Source organism: Ambystoma mexicanum, chromosome 7p (assembly GCF_040938575.1).
Source record: "Ambystoma mexicanum isolate Mex_15411 chromosome 7p, UKY_AmexF1_1, whole genome shotgun sequence".
Classification (NCBI taxonomy): Eukaryota; Metazoa; Chordata; class Amphibia; order Caudata; family Ambystomatidae; genus Ambystoma; species Ambystoma mexicanum.
The window spans coordinates 745,654,344-745,674,872 of NC_090939.1; the positions used below are offsets into that span (position 1 = coordinate 745,654,344).

General features: G+C 43.7%; 1 protein-coding gene across 1 annotated transcript in view; it reads left to right on the plus strand.

The window, feature by feature from the left end:
* SEPTIN10 (septin 10) overlaps positions 1–16,214 on the plus strand; it is a 671,502-nt gene extending 655,288 nt beyond the window's left edge. Inside the window, exon 11 of the mRNA XM_069636860.1 lies at positions 15,246–16,214. Within this exon, the coding sequence (XP_069492961.1) occupies positions 15,246–15,261 (16 nt within the window). The 3' untranslated portion in view covers positions 15,262–16,214. The remainder of the gene's footprint in view (positions 1–15,245) is intronic.
* The last annotated feature ends 4,315 nt before the right edge of the window (positions 16,215–20,529 follow it).

Genomic DNA, 20,529 nt, shown 5'->3' on the forward strand with positions numbered 1-20,529 from the left:
CTTCTTTAAGAGCGGCCTGGACGGCGGAGTCCTCCGTGGTAGAGAGTTTAAGTTCAAGGAGCTTTAGGCGTTCTTCACTGGAGGTTAGCTCCCGATGGATCAGTTTAAGGACGACGTTCTCTTTGGCCAGGCAGACCCCTCTCACAAAGCACTTTAGTGCCTCCCAGATCGTGCTCACTGAAGCTGCCGAGCCCACATTGGTTTCCAAGAATGCTGAGATCTTGTCACGTAGTTCTGAGGCGAACACTTGGTCCTGCAGTGAGCCCGGCTTGAAGGGCCAATGTAGCAGGCGAGACCTGTAGGTGGCTGGATTGCAAATGAGGGTTACCGGGGAGTGATCGGAAAAGGTTTTAGGTAGTATTTGGCAGGGCCCCCACTGGAACGAACCTCCGGTGGAGATGAAAACTCTGGAACTGGTGTTGTGTACTGCCGAGTGAAACATGTAGTCGCGCTGTTCCCAGTTGCTGTGCCTCCACGCATCTACCAGGTCATAGGCTTTGCATATTTCCTGTACCTGGAGGGTGGCCCTGGAGATAGGCAGTGTTGTGTTTCGTGACCTGTCTTTTGCTGGGTCCAGGGCAGTGTTGAGATCGCCTCCCCAGATGATTGTCCCTGCGGCTTGTGTTGCAAGGTGTGTGAGCACCCAATCAAAGTTGTTTGCACCATCCACATTGGGGCCATATGAGTTGACTAAGGTGATTTATTTGCCTTCCACTATTCCTCTCACTAAGAGAGATCTGCCTTCCGTGTCTTTTACGGAGTTTACCAGTCGAAACCCAGATCGCCTACTGATCAGGATCGCCACCCCTCTGGCATAGGCTGAATATGAGGAGAAGTATCTATGGCAACCCCAGTTTCGGGCCCATTGGTGTTCTTTTTCGGGAAGGAGGTGTGTTTCTTGGATCATGGCCACATCTACTTCATGCCTCTTCAGGTATTGGAGGATCTTCCTCGTTTTGGAGGGTTGATTGCCCCCTCTAATGTTCCAAGTGGCGGCCTTGAATTATTTGTTTGGTGTGTAGATTTATGCAGCTGTTGTTGAGTCTGACATGAGGGATCTTCTGGCAGTGCTGGTAGCATCGGCGACCGACTGTGAAGGTCTCCAGAGCATGCAGAAGTGGGGTGTGACAGAGCTTGGTGACTTGGGGGGGTGACAGGGGTCGGCAGTCTGGTGGCACATTCTCAACCTTGTTCTCCAACTTCCTTCCTTACACGAGCAACCCCCAACTCGCCCGTTTGCTCTTTTGATCGGGGTGGGATCCGCAAAGGCGCAGATCCGTCCCTTGTTTTCCCACCCATTAACGATGAACGATTGAGTTAACTTTGCTGTGCAAGGGGCGTTAGGGGCTTCCCAAGTTGCACGGCCTCGGAGTGCTTTGCTCCTGTGATGTTTTGGACAAGTTGCTGTGTTTTGTACACTGGTTTTAGTGCCAATGACCTTGAGTCAGTCATGGGTTTCTGCGGCTTCTTTCTCTTTGTGTGCGTGCTTGGTTGATGTTTAGCCCGGGGCATCCTTCTCGATCTAGGAATGCATTGGCCTCCTCCAGTGTTTGGAAAAAATTGACTTTTCCCCCCTGCTGGACTTTGAGGCGTGCCAGGAAGAGCATTGAGTATGAAAATTGGTTGTCTTTCAGCCTTTGCCTTGTGGCAGTGAAGGATCTTCTCTGGGACGGGACAGCCGGGGAGAAGTCTGGGTAGAAGTGGATCCTGTCCCCATCGTGGTGTAGCTCTCCTCTGTCCCTGGCCAGTCGCAGGATGGCATCTCGGTCTTTATAACAGAGTAGTTTTGCTATTATCGGCCTAGCCGGGGTACCTGGGATTGGTTTGACGGATGGGCTTCTGTGTGCTCTTTCCACGACAAATAAGTGCGAGAGGGCATCTCGGCCAAAAAGGGTGGTGCATAACGATTCAACGAAGTCCTCCATTTTTGTTTCAGGCTGGTATTCCCTCACCCCGATAATCCTGATATTATTTCTTCGGGAACGACCTTCTAAATCTTCATACTTGGCGGTGGTGACCTTCGACTGGGTCTGGAGCTGGGTGATTCTAGCTTCTAGGGTCACTGCGCCGTCGTCTAGTTTGGACTTGCGCTGCTCTACCTCGTTGAGGCGCTCAGTGTGGGTGTCCATTCTGTGTTGGAGGAGATCAACTTTAGAGGAGAGGCCATCCATTTTGTTGTTCAGACTCCCTATGCCCGCCTTTGGGTCCAGCAGGAGTCCCTTGATGTGAGTAGCAGCGTTTCCTTCAGCCATTTGGTTTTCACTGACGGTTGGGGACTCCGGTTCTTCTTGGAGTCTAGGGGTTTTAGGGGCTGTTCTGGACTCAAAAGTCAGTTTCCTCTGGGATTTGTCCGTCTTCCCCATTGGACAAGCGCTGCGGGGGGTATCTGTGTGTCATGGCTGGTAGTTGTGCTTCGATTCATGGTACCTCGTCCCCTGGTGAGGAGGTGCTTGAGAGTAGAGCCCTGCTCTGATGTAGTTTGCTGATTCAGAGCTCACAGGGGGGCCTGGGAGTCCAGCAGTGGGTGTGCCAGGAGGGGTGCCGCTGCTTTAGCGATATGTGACTTATCCCTACAGGCCTTATGAGGTCACAGCGGTGGTCCACACTCACTGCCCCACTGGGGGGCAGCGGGTCTGTCTCACTGTCTCTTAGTGTGAGTTATGGGCCCCGTGGGGGGGTTGTGCTGGAGTATTGCAGAGCGTAGCTGGGTGTGGCGTGGTGTCAGAGGCGGCTTGAGCGCGTAGTATGGGGCTGGAGCAGTATGGGGCCACAGCAGGGCTGTTGAAGCTGATTTTCCCCCCGCATGCGCTGTACCTGTACCGAGCAGTTTGTTGCACGGTGCACGCCTCTGGGCTCAGCTTGTCCTTTGCGAGTCGTGCTGGCCTGTTCCCGTCCCTCGCCCCTTCTGCTTGGCGATCCGGAGCGTGCACCATTACTTGGGCCCCCTCTCTCTAGCTGTGGATTTCGGTCGCCCGCTCCGGTTGCGACCGTGGGTGCCGCATCGTGGGATTGTCGGCTTGGAGGGGGCAGGGGAGGCTGGTGGTCTCACTCTGCTCCTCGTCTGCTGCTCGCACAGTGGTGGGTAGGTGTCTCTGCCGCGCCGGATCACCGCTCAGGCACTGGTAGATACGGCCCCGGCTTCAGATGGGCCCGCTCGGATGTCCCGGGCTGCAAGCACGGGCCACAGCGTTAGGGGTCGCCAGGGCTCCGATTCTTCACCAAATTTCACCAGAGAGTATGGTAGCGACTGGATAGCCTGGGCGAACTCAGGTTGGGGCGGTAGAATTCTGAAAATGTGTAGGATTATGCAGGATTAATATCTGGCCGTGCGGGAGCTCGCTACAATGCGGCCAACTTGTTTGGCCCTTTAGCGCTCTCTAAGGGTGCAGAGCCCTGACAAAGGTCTAGATCATGGGGCCTTCGTTATTTTCTTAAACGCTGTCTATCTGCGTTTGATCGAAGATCCCGCAAACAGGAGGAAAGAGTCGCGTGAAGATGCTCATGATACTGAGCCAGGATTTTAAGTAAGTAACCATTTCTTATTGTGCATGCAAAAATCAAGGTTTGTCTTCCCGTATATTCACAACCAAACTCGGAGTGCCTTCCCCAGAGCGAGCCAGGGTCGGATTGGTCCCTTGGCCAGGTCGAAATCGTCCCTGGGAAGTGGGGGCCGGTTTCTGGCAATGCCTGGGCCAGTTTGAAAGAAAAAAAATTTTTTATTTTTTTTTCGAAAAGCCTTTCATCCTTCTTGGGTCGATAAATGATTACCAACACAGGTTGGGTGATATTGGATGCATATTTGTTCTATAAAAAAGAGCTTAAGCATAAGTGCTATCCAATAACATATAATCATTTGGCCTTGGACATCTGCTTGTATTCACAGTAATTTAGTGTACTTAGGATGCCACTTCCTGTTTTAGCAAGAGGTGAAAGGTCGTGTTTCATTGCTTCCGGGGATGTCACTTTGGGGCTGGGGTCAAATGACATCACTTCCGGTGTTGTCATCAGAGGTCAAGGGTCGTGACGCGAGGGGTGGGCCACTTTTTTGAGGCGAGGGGTGGGCCACTTTTTTTGGGGTAACCGGGCCTATTTCTTATCCCAGTCCGACCCTGCAGCATGTCCGGGCACTGTACAAAAACTAGGCTTGCTTCTGAACACAGTTTAATATCTAGACTAGCACGTGTAGTGATGTCTCTGTAGCATGAATCAAAATGGTTCCGTAAATCCCTGGGAATCTTCATAAACACCACTTTGAAAAGTACCGGCTTGTTAAAGGTGAAGTTTAAATGCCCTGAGCGTCCTTCATTCTGTAAGCAGTTTGAGTGATTAGTCCTTCTTTCACATGCAGTTCTACCACTGGTCAACAGAGGGAAACATTACTTTACAAAGGTAGCGGGCGCCCCTCTCTCGATAGAACAAGGCGTGATAACCTGTTCAGTGGTTATTAACCACTTGAGAGTTCGCAGCCACTGCTTTTTCTCACTGTGCCTTTCACAGATGGGAAATATCCATTTGCATATCAGTCTTTGTCCTGCCCAGGGGCAGTCCAGCACCGAAATGCAATGGCAATTCCAACCTGAACGAGAGTACCACCAGCAACCCCATACACGTGTTTCACCCTTGTTGGGGATCATCAGTGAGGTGAAGCTGATGCCTCTCTAAGCACAGTGAGAGGGAGACTACGTCTGGTTGCCCCCAGGAGACCTAGGGTTACCAATCCCAGGTTCCTTGAAATTTGCTTTACAAAGGTAGCGGGTGCCCCTCTCTCGATAGAACAAGGCGTGATAACCTGCTACCTTTTTTGTATTTTTGAAAGGAACTTGGGGTTGGTCACCCTAGGTTACCTGGGGGCAACCAGACGTGGACTCCCTGCTCACTGTGCTTAGAGAGGCTCAGCTTCACCTCACTGATGATGCCCAACAAGGCTGAAACACGTGTATGGGGTTGCTGATGGTACTCTTGTTCAGAGAGGAATTGCCATAGCATTTCGGTGCTGGACTGCCCTTGTGGGCGGGACAAAGACTGATATGCAAATGAATATTTCCCATCTGTGAAGGTACAGTGAGCAAAAAGCAATGGCTGCGAACTCTCAATGTGGTTAATAACCACTGAACAGGTTATCATGCCTTGTTCTTTCGAGAGAGGGGCGCCTGCTACCTTTTTTGTATTTTTGAAAGGAACTTGGGGTTGGTCACCCTAGGATACCTGGGGGCAACCAGACGTGGACTCCCTGCTCACTGTGCTTAGAGAGGCTCAGCTTCACCTCACTGGTGATGCCCAACAAGGCTGAAACACGTGTATGGGGTTGCTGATGGTACTCTTGTTCAGAGAGGAATTGCCATAGCATTTCGGTGCTGGACTGCCCTTGTGGGCGGGACAAAGACTGATATGCAAATGGATATTTCCCATCTGTGAAGGTACAGTGAGCAAAAAGCAATGGCTGCGAACTCTCAATGTGGTTAATAACCACTGAACAGGTTATCATGCCTTGTTCTTTCGAGAGAGGGGCGCCTGCTACCTTTTTTGTATTTTTGAAAGGAACTTGGGGTTGGTCACCCTAGGTTACCTGGGGGCAACCAGACATGGACTCCCTGCTCACTGTGCTTAGAGAGGCTCAGCTTCACCTCACTGGTGATGCCCAACAAGGCTGAAACACGTGTATGGGGTTGCTGATGGTACTCTTGTTCAGAGAGGAATTGCCATAGCATTTCGGTGCTGGACTGCCCTTGTGGGCGGGACAAAGACTGATATGCAAATGGATATTTCCCATCTGTGAAGGTACAGTGAGCAAAAAGCAATGGCTGCGAACTCTCAATGTGGTTAATAACCACTGAACAGGTTATCATGCCTTGTTCTTTCGAGAGAGGGGCGCCTGCTACCTTTTTTGTATTTTTGAAAGGAACTTGGGGTTGGTCACCCTAGGTTACCTGGGGGCAACCAGACATGGACTCCCTGCTCACTGTGCTTAGAGAGGCTCAGCTTCACCTCACTGATGATGCCCAACAAGGCTGAAACACGTGTATGGGGTTGCTGATGGTACTCTTGTTCAGAGAGGAATTGCCATAGCATTTCGGTGCTGGACTGCCCTTGTGGGCGGGACAAAGACTGATATGCAAATGGATATTTCCCATCTGTGAAGGTACAGTGAGCAAAAAGCAATGGCTACGAACTCTCAATGTGGTTAATAACCACTGAACAGGTTATCATGCCTTGTTCTTTCGAGAGAGGGGCGCCTGCTACCTTTTTTGTAGAGGGAAACATTAGCTTATTTAAACATTTTAATTTGCTTGATGTATGTATTACAAGTTAGTTACAAGTTAGTTAATCTGCCTTTTGCAAAGTAGAACAAGGCAAAATGAAACCTTTCTACGAACCTGTTGTCGCTTAGCCGTCATTTCCCCGAAATGTATTGATGTGTTATTGATGCGACTCTTCCTTACAATGAGCTGCCACCGCTTTCTATAGTCATTCTCTTCCTGGTTACTCCGTACTATTCTGCCTGGGGTCTCAAACTCGTCTTGCATTTCCGAGAGTACCTCTCTGTTTTCTATCCCGAACGTCCCCTTTTTTCACGTTCCTTACTAGGAGAGCAGGGCTCACCCCTAGAAACGGAAAGGGCCCAAGCTCTGCCAGAATTCTAACCTTTGACCGTCAGTCTGAACACAGATTAAATATTTGAGAGCTTGTTGTTACGCTATTTGCATGACATAAAACATAACCCCCCAACATGAGACACATAATACCGCTCTAAAATCAAAACTCTACAGTACTTACAGGACATGTTTTACTTGAGAGCGACATTTATGCATAGTGTTTTATTTTAGCTGCCATCTCACAGGTGCATTTATCCACTGTCGAGGCGCTATTTATCGTTTCACCACTAGGTGGCTCTTTGTCATTCACAGGGTTTGATGCACCTGCACATGCCGGTACAGCCTGTTTCGGCGACGCCGGTTTGGCGCGGGCTGACTTGGCACGGCCAGTTCGCCGCGGCCAGTTCGGCGACGGGATGTTTTGGCGCGTCAGTCATGCCCCGCACCACAACAGCGAAATGCGGCATGCACGCCAGTGTTGTGTAGCTCCACTAATACACCTGTTGCGCTACATGATTAAGGGGGACAGGGCGAACAGACCAAATGCGTTCTTGACTGCTCATTATATGATTACATTATATGGATACACGCGAAAATAGTGCTCGGCGATCCATTCAGGTTTTCAGGCTACCTATAATGAATGACAGACTGGGGGGGACGTGGTGCAGTGCGGGGGAGGGGCTGCTGTAGCATTCGTGCAGGACGTGCAGGACATTTCAGTGGTGACGCATTCGTGCAGGACATTTCAGTGCGGCAGCATTCGTGCAGGACGGATGCATTGGTGCTGGACATTTCAGTGCTGCCATTCAATTCAGTGCGGCAGCATTCGTGCAGGACGGATGCATTAATTTTTTCACCATTCGTGCAGGACTGATGAATTCGTGCTGGATATTTCAGTGCGGCCAGTTCGGCGCGGGCTGCCGCGCCGAACCGTCTCCTGCGCCGAACCGGCCGTGCCAAATCGGCCCGCGCCGAAATGTCCTGCTCCGTGCACATGCATGCGCTGTCAGTGTCCACAAACACACTGCAAGAGGAGGAGAGTGTGGCGTAGCATCCTTTCAAGCACATAGGCATTCAGGTGCCTGGGGTTCTCTCTATGAACAATTATAATTATTTGGGAAGGAAGGATAGCTCAGGGCAAGGCGTTTGTCTTGGAAGCAAGGCAAGGCAGCGCAACACAGCTTTGAATCTCGATCCTGCGCTTAGAAACCACTCTTTGGTATTAAGCGCATTATAAAACAACAATTATAGTATCCGTGGACTAGGGGTTGAATGCCTGCTTGGTCTCCCCTTTTACATTGGGGACCAGGGTTTGAGCCTGATGAAGGCCTCATTAACTAAGAAAACACCTCATTTTCTTTTTTTTTTTTTTTTTTGGTTTATTAAGAAAAACCTTTAAAAGAAGTAACATTACATTTGATTACTCGTTTAAAAAGATATCATAATTGACCAATAAGCAGGTGAAGACAGAGAATGTCACAGAGTAAGGAATATAAACAGTATAAACGATAAAAGTCATATAAGTAATAGAAAAAATAAACACTTAATTGGACAAAATGTCTCACACAGCATGTTAGCTAATATTTACATCCATTTTCATGTGATTTTGCTAGTTCATCTTCAATGTTTTTAAGAAGAAATGTCAAGGCATGTGTTAGTTTATTATTAGCCTCTGTGAAACATTCCATCCACCATTCTTCCATGGTATGAAGAGGTTTATTTGCCACAATTGTATTAAACAGTGTCATTCTTCTCGTAGAGAAAGCTTTACAGGTTAAAACCAGATGTTTGATATTCTCTTCAAGATGGTCACAGAATCTGCAGTTCGGGTTCAGTTTCTCATATTTAGGCCATCGTCTAATTACCTCTTTTGTCTTGAATTGATTTAGCCTGAATTTCATAAGCAGGATTCTCTTCTGTTTGTCCGGACATTTTTCAAGATATTTATAGATTGAATTATAGGCTTACCCTTCTGGGGGAACATTTTTCATAAGCGAGTATTTGGCTCTGTCTGTGCAGGTGTTGATCCAATCAATTTCCCATAGTTTTTTTTTGCAGCATCTGGATTTTCCATCAGAGTGATCGCATCACTTTTTATATCCATTAGGATTTGATGACATTGATTTAACCAGGCTGAAAAAATTGTATTTGATTGATTATCGGCCAAATTATGAAGAATTTTCATTTGCGGTGCGCCATTTGGCAGGATTATCTTACGAAAGATTGACAGAGTATTCCATGTGACTTTTGCATTTATTGAAATCAGCCCCAATTCGTATCTTACTACAACTGCCGGCAATCCTCTACCGACTTTCAGAATTCTGCCCCAAAACATGTTTTCAAGTGTATCACACAAACTTGCGGGGCATCCAAACGCAGTTTCAGCACCATAGATTATCGCAGGCACCGCTTTTTGTTTGTAGAACTTTAAGGTAGGAACCAATGAGAACTTGCCATATTTTTTGTCTAAGGCCATAGCTTGGGCGCTTAATTGACGACATTTTGATTTAGTTTTCTCAACCCAAGTATGGTCATTTATGTTCGAATTTAACCACATACCCAGGTATTTTACCTGTTTTACCTCTTGGAGTATTTCGCCGTTAAGGCACCAGTTGAAATTCTTGGATGTACCTTTAGTCAGGTTTTGAAATGTTAAGATGACAGATTTACTCGGATTTATCTGTAGACCATTATCTTGGACATATTTTTCTAACACATGTAATTTCGATGTAGTCCGATGGGTGTAAGGTCCATTAGGACAAGGTCATCAGCATACAGGACCCCATTTAGGGGAGTGTCAATTATCTTGGGGTCAAATCCTTTGGCTTTCCCAAGTGCATCACCAATGTCAGAGATGAAAGCATTGAATAATATTGCCGCTAGAGGACACCCTTGTTTAACTCCACAGTAAGTGCGAATGGGTTTTGATAGAGTGCCGTTTGCGTCTAACCGAATATAGATTTTAGTATCGGTATGCAAATCCTTGATGGCATGTAACAGGCTATTTGGACAATTCCAGCTTTTTAAATTTGTCCAAAGGGTTTCTCTATCTATGCTATCGAAAGCATGAGATAGGTCAACGAATGCAAGGTACACTTTTGATTTTTTCATTATCATGTCCATTTTTATTAAATTAATGAGTATTAAATTTAGGCAACAGCCAACACCCTTCACAAATCCACTTTGTCTGGCATCAATATGGTTGGTTGACATTAGCCAATCCATCAGTCTATGTTGGAGTTGTTTTGCATAAACCTTACCCAATACATCTAACAAGGCAATAGGTCTATAATCCATTGGGTTTGATCGATTGCCCTTTTTGAATATTGGGACAACAATGGCTTTTTTCCATGACACTGGGGTGATACCTTCCATAGCGATTTTATCAAACAGAATCTTACAAAACTCAGCCCAGGCGTTCGGATCAGATTTTAGCATGGCATTTGTTAAGCCATCCGGGCCAGGCGCTCGAGAATTGGAAAGTTTTTTGATGTCTAATAAGATTTCCGCCTGATCAAACTGAATATCCCAAGGAGAGAGTGCAGGTAATCAGGTGTGCTACCCTTTTTTGAGAACAGGATTGAAAAATGCTCAATCCATTTTTGTTCAGTGACCATGTTTTTATTCGATGCTGTTAGTATTCCAGATTGGTTATTAATAATTGACCAAAAATCTGCAGAGTTTTTCTCTTTCATAGAATTCATTATTTGTTCAGCATCATGTTGTTCTGTTAAGGCACGATGTGCTATCAACCAGTTTTTATAGTTTTGTTTAATCTTTTTTCTCTTCTTTAGAGCATCCATGTGGCTGTCATTTTTTAGTTGACGTAGGGCCTTGCGCATTTCTCTCTTTCTCATGACGATTTCAGGATTGTAAGTATGTGAGTATTTTTGGGACTGAATACCATTTGGGTTTCTAGAAATCTTATACTGTTCTAATAGGGGAGTGTAATCTACGCCTAACAAGTCAATTTGTTTCTCATAATCTTTTTTCACTATGTTCACATGATGTGAATTAAGTTTTAATCTGTTGCCGCTATTGTTGGGAATTATTTTCCAATTCCATGTTGTAGAGGATAATTGTGGTGGCATTTCAAGATGTGCTATGATCATATTGTGATCACTGTCTTGTGTATTAAGGACTTCGAAATCTAAAATACGAGGTGATAAATTTTCAGATACAAAAATGTAATCCAGGATGGAGTTCTGTTCTTTTCTTTGCCAGGTAGATTTGGCAGGTATGGCTCCCTCGACGTTACCACACCTCATCAAATGGGTGGCCTCTCTATCGACTTGGCACCAGGTCCACTGTACCAATTTTATTTTGAATGCGCTCAGTAAACAGTACATTTAACACCTGAGTTGTCTGTTTTAATTTATCCTTTCCTTTTTTTCGGGTGTGTTTTGATCTATTTAAACATTTTTGGGTGCAAGAAATAGCCATGGGATGTACGTAGCTGTAATCAGTATTTATTAGTTCTTGTTTTTATGAGATACAGTACATTCTAAATCCATTACCGTACGTGGAAATTCCGACACGTCTTCTTCATCTGGGAACAGATGGAGGATATATTCGAGATCTGCGTGTTCTTCTCCACATTCTGGGGACTTTTCATTGAGAAGTTAAGTTTGTAGTCCTGGGGTCTGGAGCCCGATCTCCATAGGGTCTTTGTTGGGTTGTTCCAGGTAGAACTTGACGATGTATCCAGTTTTTCCTCAGCACCTCTGGACGTGAACTGGTCCAGGGTTCTCTCCAGTTTGCCATAAGGAAGGCCTAGTCTTTGTTTCGGGGACCTGTCGGACTTGACTCGATTTCCTTTGGGCTAGACTCTCCTCTTTCATCCAAGACCCAGGTTTCACTTCCCTGGTCTTCTTAGGCGGTTACATAGCTTCCTGGGTGTGCATTAGCTTGATTTTTTCTTAGTTGTGTTCATGTAGCTGGTAAACCAATTTTCGTAGATACGCGGGCCAGGGAGTCTGTAGACTGGTCTAAGACCAGCATTTCCTTGGCCTCCTCATATGTTCTTTGGTTCAGACTGTTATTCAATCAGTCTTTCTGCTCTATGTGAGATTTGATGGGGAGTTTCCCCTTGTCGTAATCATAGATCTCGTAGTTGGATCCAGTTGTGCTCTCAATCCTGCCCTACCCCTAGAATATCATTGCTTCAGATTTTCGTATGGGGTGGGCCCGTTGGGGTTTAATGCTTGAAAGGCCTGCTGGGCTTCTCCTGTTAGAGGAGGTGTGATATCCTGTGCCCAGAGATTTCAATGTGAGCATGCATTCTCGGCTACGCATTCAAAATTCACAAAGGAAGAAGGCGGTTGGATCTTATCCATTACTCAATTTTTGACGATCATGGGTGGCACAGACAGTTGTTCCTGTCCCTCAAGGGTATCACCTCCTAAGGCTATAAGGGTTTCTTGATGTTGACAGCTAGTAGACCATTGTCCTTCCGCCAGGGCACTTACTGGGTCTTCTATGGTTGGGGCGGTGTCTCCTCCCCTAGAACTGGGATCTTCTTTTGAGGGTGAGGCTATGATCTTGGTTATCCAAAAGGTGGCAATAGAGGTTTACAAATGTGGGTCCCGTAGAACCATTTTCTGGTTCAATTCAAATGTGAAGATCTTGATGAGAGTTTTGGCACCCAGGCACGATTTAATCCTTCTGAAGATCATACATAATCATAAATTAGGCTTCATTTGTGGTCGATAGGGAGCTGACATTATAAGAAAAACTTTGAATTCAACCGCCTCCTTGGTAACACAGTCCTGCTATTTCTTGTCGCATAAATAGTTTTTCACCAAGTCAGGCTGCGTTTCATGGGAGAGGTGCACAGCCAAGTAAGCATCAGAGAAAGGTGTAAATGCTGGCTTGGGACCCTCTATTCATATCCCCCAGCGAGAGTTGTGGTCAATGGGGTTAGATGAGACAGGGTCGCATTGCAAGGTGGGGGAGTGCGGCAAGGGTTCCTCTTTTGTCCCTTCCTGTTTGCCTTTGGAATTGAACCATTGGCACTAAGCATCCTGATGAGTAATTTCATTAAGGGGTTAAAAGAAGGAAGTAGGGAATTTTGAACAGTATATGTTTGTGGATAATATCTTGATGCGCTTGACCAAAGCAAGAAAAGATAGGCTGCATCAATTGCAAAACCATCCTTTTGTGATTCAAGTTCAAAATATAATATAACTTGTGTTTCATTTGACAAATTCCCACAGCGCGTTATTTGGGGTGAATTGCCCCTCTTGGGGAGGTGGTCTAAGTGAACCCTTTAGTGGCTGGGGAGATTATCATACATCAAAATTGATGCCCTTCCCAAGAGGATGTTTCTTTTCAAAATGTTGGCAATTAAGATAGCAGAAACGTTGATTAGAAGTGTGAATGTATTTATTTTTAAGGCTCAAACATTGGCCCGAGGGCAATAGGGAGCTGTACAACCAACAAATATAAATCGGATAAAAACACACCCAGGTCAAGTAATAAAATCATTTAAAAATGAGCAGATAAAGTAAGCAAAGAGAGGTGATTATGGATAAGCATGCAAAAATAAGCTTACCTTAAGGGCCTTCTAAAAAGACTTCGAGGTAGGAAGAAGACATATGAAGGAGCGCATTCCATGCTCGAGGAGCAGCTGCTTAACAGCCCAGAGAGGAAAAAACGTGAGTGCTTTAATCAAGTAATATTAAAGCATAGGAGACCAGCACTCCAAGTTCATCTTGCGCCCCCAGAAATAGACAACATTTTGCACAATATAAAGATTGACCTACAGCCGCTGCCTGTTGGACCATGCAGCATATCTTCAAAAATATACATAGGTGACAGGAAGCCAATGAAGGAAAATAGGATTAGGAGTAATGCGTTCACACCTGCGGATGCTGGAAATCACACGAGCTGCAAAATGCAGTATCGTTTTCAAAGGGGTCAGAGAAGTAGCAGAAGGACACATAAAAATGGCATTACCACTGACCAGGCGAGAAAGAACAAAGGCAGCCTGAAATCCCAAGGCAAGTATACAAGATGTAATGTTACGAAAAATAGATACCTGAAAAAACAGGATTTTGCAAGACATGAAAGGTGTAGTTTCAAGTCAGATTAGAATCAAGGGTAAATCCAAGAGATTTAACTGAGCACACCAGGGTTTGGGCCTAAAGAAGTGAGAGGATCAAGTTACACCTGTAAAAGAGAGGGGGAAACGACAGAGGGAAATTCCAAAAGAAACATGCTGCTAGGAAATTGCATGATGTTCCAAGAGCGCTAATGATTGGATATCAGCGTTTCTTTGTTGTCAGGTTACCCGTTGGTTTACCAGTCAGGAAGGTTCCTTCTCAATCTAGAGCTGGGGTTCAGTGCAAATAGAGATTTTCTTCATTCATATTCAAAACTGCTGCTTTGTGTTTTTCAAGAGAAAGAAAATCAGAGTTTCCTAAACCCAAACATTGCAGGGAGTCAGGAGTTATCCCATTTCAAGATGGTGGAAATAGTCCTCAGGTTTGATTGGACCTCTGCCCTCTGTGAGGTAGTTTGGAACCCTGCCTACAATTCTAAAATTATTTTCATTCAGACTCTTGACTAAGAAGGTCACAGTTTTTCATAGCTTTTGAGAATAACCTTAGGAAAAAGCACTCGCACAGGAGAAGACACTCAAAACGAGGTCAAGTTAAAGAGACACAAAACCAAGTAACAAAAGAAGAACAGTCAGCTGCAGCAACTGGAAGCTATGTGCAGTGTACAAATTATACGTTTGTTTGTGCATACATATATATGTTATATTTCAACTACTATGGGTGTTTGTCAATATTTCATGTTGCTTTTCACAGGGAACAGTAGATATTAACATATGCTGTTAAGAAATACATGCATATTCTTATTCAAAATTTAATGACCACGGATTTTAACGCAGTTACATTAAACTGTTCTTTTTGGGAAGGAATGAAATTAACAGCCCCATTCTCATTGGGCAGGAAAATGATGCAGGGTGTGGGGAAATGTTCCAAATGTTTTACTAAATCTGCACAATTCTAGATTAGATTCACCACAATCACCTGAAAAAAGTATTTGTAATCTGTCGGAATTCATTGTAAAAAAACATGTGTAATCTGTTGTAATCAATTGTAATGGCAGTCACCATGTTGCATTCTCTCTTTCAAACACTTGTGTATAGGCGCGTTATAAATGCTATGTCATATCATACGTCATTCGTGGCAGCAGTCATTACTGTTGGCATGTGGAGATCCAAGCGGAATCACTATATGATAAGTTGTTAGGCGTGGGAACACAGGATAGGCTTGAATTCTCTTGCCTAGAACTGCATCATGCAATGAATGGAGCATGTGCTGGCGGTCAGGCTCTTCGTGGCAGAGCCCCTGTGGTATTTACAAAAAGACGATTTCAATAAAATCAAAGTTGTATTGCATCTTAAATCTTTACAGACGGCAGTCAAAAGCAAGGTTTTACCATTATTGATGAACATGGACAGCCACCATAGGAACACACAAAAAAAGAAAATCTTTATCATGCATGTGGTTGTTGTGTGATGTGTTAATATACAGGACGAAAACGTTTGCAATGTGGGCTTATGGTTTGTTTTAAAAAGTTTTTTTCAAAATATTGAGACCAGCACATTTATTAATCTTTTCTGTTTTTTGTTTCTTTCAGCTCCAGTTTCATGTAAACACTGAAGACTGGACAACCTCTGATTTACAAGGTTTACAACTATACTGCGATGTTATTTACATGTCTTCAGTGCATTTTACTTTAAAATGCACTTACTGTTACTGACACTTAAGTACAATTCATAAAAAGGAACATGAAATTGCTATCAACGTCTCTGGAAACATTTCTATGGGTTTGATACTAGCACCTTGATGTTATAATTTACCTCTTTACAGGCACTTTAGCCTGTAAAATACCATGAGTACGCTGAAGTTCAGAAAATCTTCTCTTGTGTAATGCAGTATCATTTTATGCAACCTTTTTTAAAAATAACTAAAGCTGTTTCAATAACCACTGTGTAGTCTGAAGCTTAATCATTTGTATTGCCGTAAAAATATACTTTACCAATATTGTTACCCTTTTTTGGACAATTTTCCAAAGCTGTGTCATGAAGAAGACTATTTCATCATCATTCCGATAACATGTGCAGAGTTCCGTGCTTTTTTAAGTAATACCGTAGTGTAAAATAAAGTTTTTTATGATCACTCTGGCAAAGGCAGACAGTTCACTACATTACAAAGTCCATGTGTACGAATCTTTCACAAGTGGAAGTTCAGTCTGACTGCTTGTGAAATTCATATATATTTTTCAGTACCAAATGTTCATCATCCTATCAAAGGAGCAAAACAGGTGGCAGGCTGCAACGTCAGTGACTGCTATACCACTTTCAAGATGCAACTTTTTCGGGCAATTGTTAATAAAATGTGGCATTCAATTGAACATTTGGAAACTGTGCCTTCCCTAAAATGGTGAAAAGACCAGTATGTATATTTTAAAATGATGCACACAGTTTATTTGTGACATACCGCGCAAAGGTTTAAAGTCAAATCTGTGATCATTGTGAGATCAAAAACATGACCTTGTACAACATATTATCTTGATTCAATTAAACAAAGAAATGAAATACATCAACTTGCGTTATCAGCAAAACCTTGTTTACTGTCATATAATACTAAACATTGGGACAAAAAGTCTTTCAGTGAATAAAGGAGCTTTTCGAGGACCTCAGGGCCTGTAATCATTTGTATTTCATCTCATACCCTTGTTTATGGGTTCTGTGAGCCAACTTTTAATTTTCTATACATGAAGAAAATGGACAAAAATCAATAATAAACAAAGAAAAATGGGACAAAAGGAAGAAACGGAAGAGAAAAAAATTAAGAAGCAATACTGGAAATTATTTTAATAAGCTATTCCTAGCAAATAAAAAACACACAGTTAATCTAGTCAAGGTATTTAACATATGCTTGTTATTATAGAGCAACATCTGGTAAGATTAATATGCATATCATATACACTTGGTACTGAGCCCATGTTCTTAGTTCCAATCTAGTTAACTGCTTTTGTTATAGTAAATCTGAATAGATTACTTAAGCCTTTGTTGCAAGATAGGCGATAATGTGGTATAACGCCCATTTGTATTGGTACAGTATAATCAGATCAGATTAACTTGCATTTTGTATATTGCATGGGTACTTAATTTGTTTGTATTTTCTTAACTTTCTTTAGTCTGTTGACTCAATCCTGAAATATATGTCAATTGATTCCAAAGAAAGTCGTATATCTTAACTGAAATTCTTTAATACAATGACACCCAGTTCATCCTTAGGTGCTATGCTGATTAGATTTCACATGTTAACTCTATGATCCATATCATTTTTCTGTTTTTCGTCATTTATGTTTCAATATTAGTTTGATCTAGGATAATTTTCTTTTTCCTGCAAGTGGGAGAACACATATATATAAAGTTCAAGTAGTTATACATTCTGTAATAGGAAATGATTCATGATTTTTCATGGAATCTTTCTTTTTACTTACTCAGGGTACTGAGTATTTGAAAGTGGCTTTTAGAATCTCTTAATGTTGTACTCTATAGAGCCATATGTTAAAGATTATTCAGTGTAAATTAATTGAATGAAAAACTTGTCGGCCAACTCACTAAACTTAATTGTATGATGAAGGCACATGTATACCTGAAGCATATGAATCCCAATTTTACCTATTATGCAACCAACCGTAAAAGAAGATTTTGCTTAATTCTATGACCAATTCATCAGGCTGTACTGCTCTGAGTCATAAATAACTGATCACAACAATATTTATTTGAATTATGTGCAATATTTATGTGTTAAACTATCTGATAAACTTTTCTCCAGTTGGTTTGTCATCCTGTGAATTTACAATTTGCCAACACAAACCATTGGTGCACGTGAAAGTTATCACCCTATACAGGCTTGTTCATTCTAAGTGTATCTAAATTGCATACAACTCAAAGAGATAAAGTGAAATATTTACAAAAAAAGGAGGGAGGAGAAGAAAAAAACATGGAATCAGTAATTATTCAGTTATATTCCTATAAAATTAAACATGAAAATTAAACATGAAACCAAAATATACGTTTGGTCTTCTTACCGATCTACATCTTGCACAAATTCAATTGATGTATGGCTTGTTGACACTTTGGATTTTTATATGTAACTGATGACAGTTCATTACTAAATCTTAAAAGGTTTCACTATCAAATCTGATTTGTGATTTTTATATCTTAATTGTAATTTACCTGATCATTATACCAAGCCTTTTATCTAATCAGCGAGTTTGCAATTTCATTATTTGTCCACATTTCTATTAAAGGATTTGAGAGGCGTCCCTGTTAATAAATCCATAAATTCTAATCAGTTCACATAAGCCAGTGGTAATTATACCATGTATCGTTAAGAGAAAGAAATCCCACTTTTCCCCACCTTTATCTAAATCAGTTACTGGGTCTCAATTTCTTTCAACCAAAGCAGCGTTACATGCACGTGTTTTGGCCTAAGCCATCTTGTTACCGAATTTGTAACAATCGCAACAAGACATGGGGCCTCATTCCGAGTATGGCGGTAAGGGATAGCGGCCACCGCTAACGAGAGCGGTGGCGGTAATCCCTTACCGCCATACTCCGAGTTCCCTTTGCGCCATGGAGGTTTTAACACCTGCTTTTAGCAGGTGTTAAAAACCATGGCGCTAAGGGACCTTGATGTTAATTACGCCACCGTAATTTACGGTGGCGTAATTAACGCCTTCCCCACTCCCATTATGCCCTATGGGGCAGGAATGGGAATGGGGAAGGGTAAATGGGGATTGGGGAATTACCGCCCCGCCAACCTTGGAATGGGGCGGTAATTCCGCCATCCACCAAGGCGCTGCCGGTCCGGGTACGGCGTCAAACAAGGCGTTAATAGCGCCATTGGTTAGCGCCGTACTCGGAATGAGGCCCATGGTGTTGTCACATGTAATATACATAGTATCGTCATGTGTGAACAGGGTAAATCGCATTGATGTATCTATGTCGTTGTACGTACATAGTATCAACACGTTTATTGGCTCTCAATGGTTCTTATAGATGTCTTTTGTATGATAATAAACTGGTGTCATTTATGTTGTAAGTAATGAAATGAATGTACGCTGGGTCTGAAAATTGATATTAGACATGAACAATATGAATTGAGATAAGTATTTCCAACGTGGCGGAAAAACACTGAGTTCATTAGTTCGAAATATCTTTCTTGCACATGACAGACATCCTTAGGTGGTTTCTACATTGTATTATATAATCTCGTGAGCTATTCGTAATAATATTACTAATTCCATGTTAGGATTGTGATTAATCACAAGTGATCATCCCACCGACCTTGGCCTGGGACCCTTATGTGGCCAGGGAAAGGCAGACAGTTCCTGATCCTGACACCTGGTGGTGTTCTGCAGGAGGATAACATGGAAAGGGACTCAGACGAGGAGGATTGGGAGAATCCTCTAAACAGCTTGCCCCGTGACCCTGTAGTCTTAACAACATAATGCAAAACCGAAATATATGATGAAATGAAGAATCAGAATGTTGGGGACTTCAGTCCCATGATACCATAAGTGATGGGACAAAGAAGATGAGCTCATAGGCACGGAACTGCAATATGCAGTCGAGAGTTCGGAACAATCTACACCTGAGTGGGAATTTTGATTATTTAAATCCCCTTCAGGTGCAGATGTGGGGGAGTGGCAGTCGTAGTAGCAGAAGAAGTTGTTTGCAGTAGCAGGGGCAAAATGAAGACGTTGGGACTACCACTGTGCTTTTGGCGGGTAATGGTGCTTTCGATAGTCGTGAGCCAGAGAAACCCAAGTTGCAGAGGTCACGCAGCTGAAAGTGCTGCTGTTGCAGGTTACCCCGTGGGAGAGAAGCGCTCTTCGTACTTTGTGTCTGCCTCCGGTGGCTGGCGAGCACCGCAAAACGAGACGACTAACGAGGACTCCTGCTCAGGAAGGTGCGAGTCACAGGAACACAAATGGAGCTCTTAGAAACTCCTAAACCACAAAGCAGAAGCGGCAGCGGAAGTGAGACACACGGACGTGCAGGAAAAATGCAGTGAGTTATCATCTGACAGATGACCCAGCGGCGCTTCGTTGTAAACCTTTCTTTTGAATACCAAATTAATGAAAATAAGTGTTTTTGGTCTAAACAGTATTCAAAAGGGAAACAAAATGAAAAAGTGTTTGACTATCACTACCCAAATAGAAGAAGAACAATATTTGAGAAAGACTGCGACTACAATTGCCCAAGAACAGAGGCAGCAATATTAAAACTCCAGTATAACCACCATTGGCAAAGCAAAGGCAATATCAAATCAGAACTGTAACCAGCATTGCCAAAGTAAAGAAGGGTAATTGGAAGAACGGAGGGGGAAACCACTTTCTTGAAGAGAGAAACTTGAATAAAAGACATTGGGCCTCATTACGAGTTTGGAGGCAGCCATGGTGCTATTAGCACCATGGCTGCCTCCAAACCCGGGGCCGGGTAGTTGGAATGGGGACTTATTGGGTCATTCCAACCTTGGAGGACCCGGTAAGTCCCCATTCTGAAAATCATTCCCCATTCTCATTCGAGCCCCCATAGGGCTCAATGGGAATGGGGAGGGAGCTAATAACGGGCCCGCAAATAGCAAGCCAGTTATTAGCTCCCTGGTCCCTTAGCGGGTCCCGCTAAGGGCGGCTGGTAAAACCAGCCGGCCCTAGTGGGGCCCGCTAGGGGACCTCGGAATGCAGCGGTAGTGGGTTAACGGCACCAGCATCCTTGCCGGTGCCGTTTACCCCCTACCGCCGTACTCGTAATGATGCCCATGATCAACATTTCCCAGTTACGATAATGAAAACTCAAAGATGGCAGGGAAGTTGCCTGCTTTGTGAAGAGTGGAAA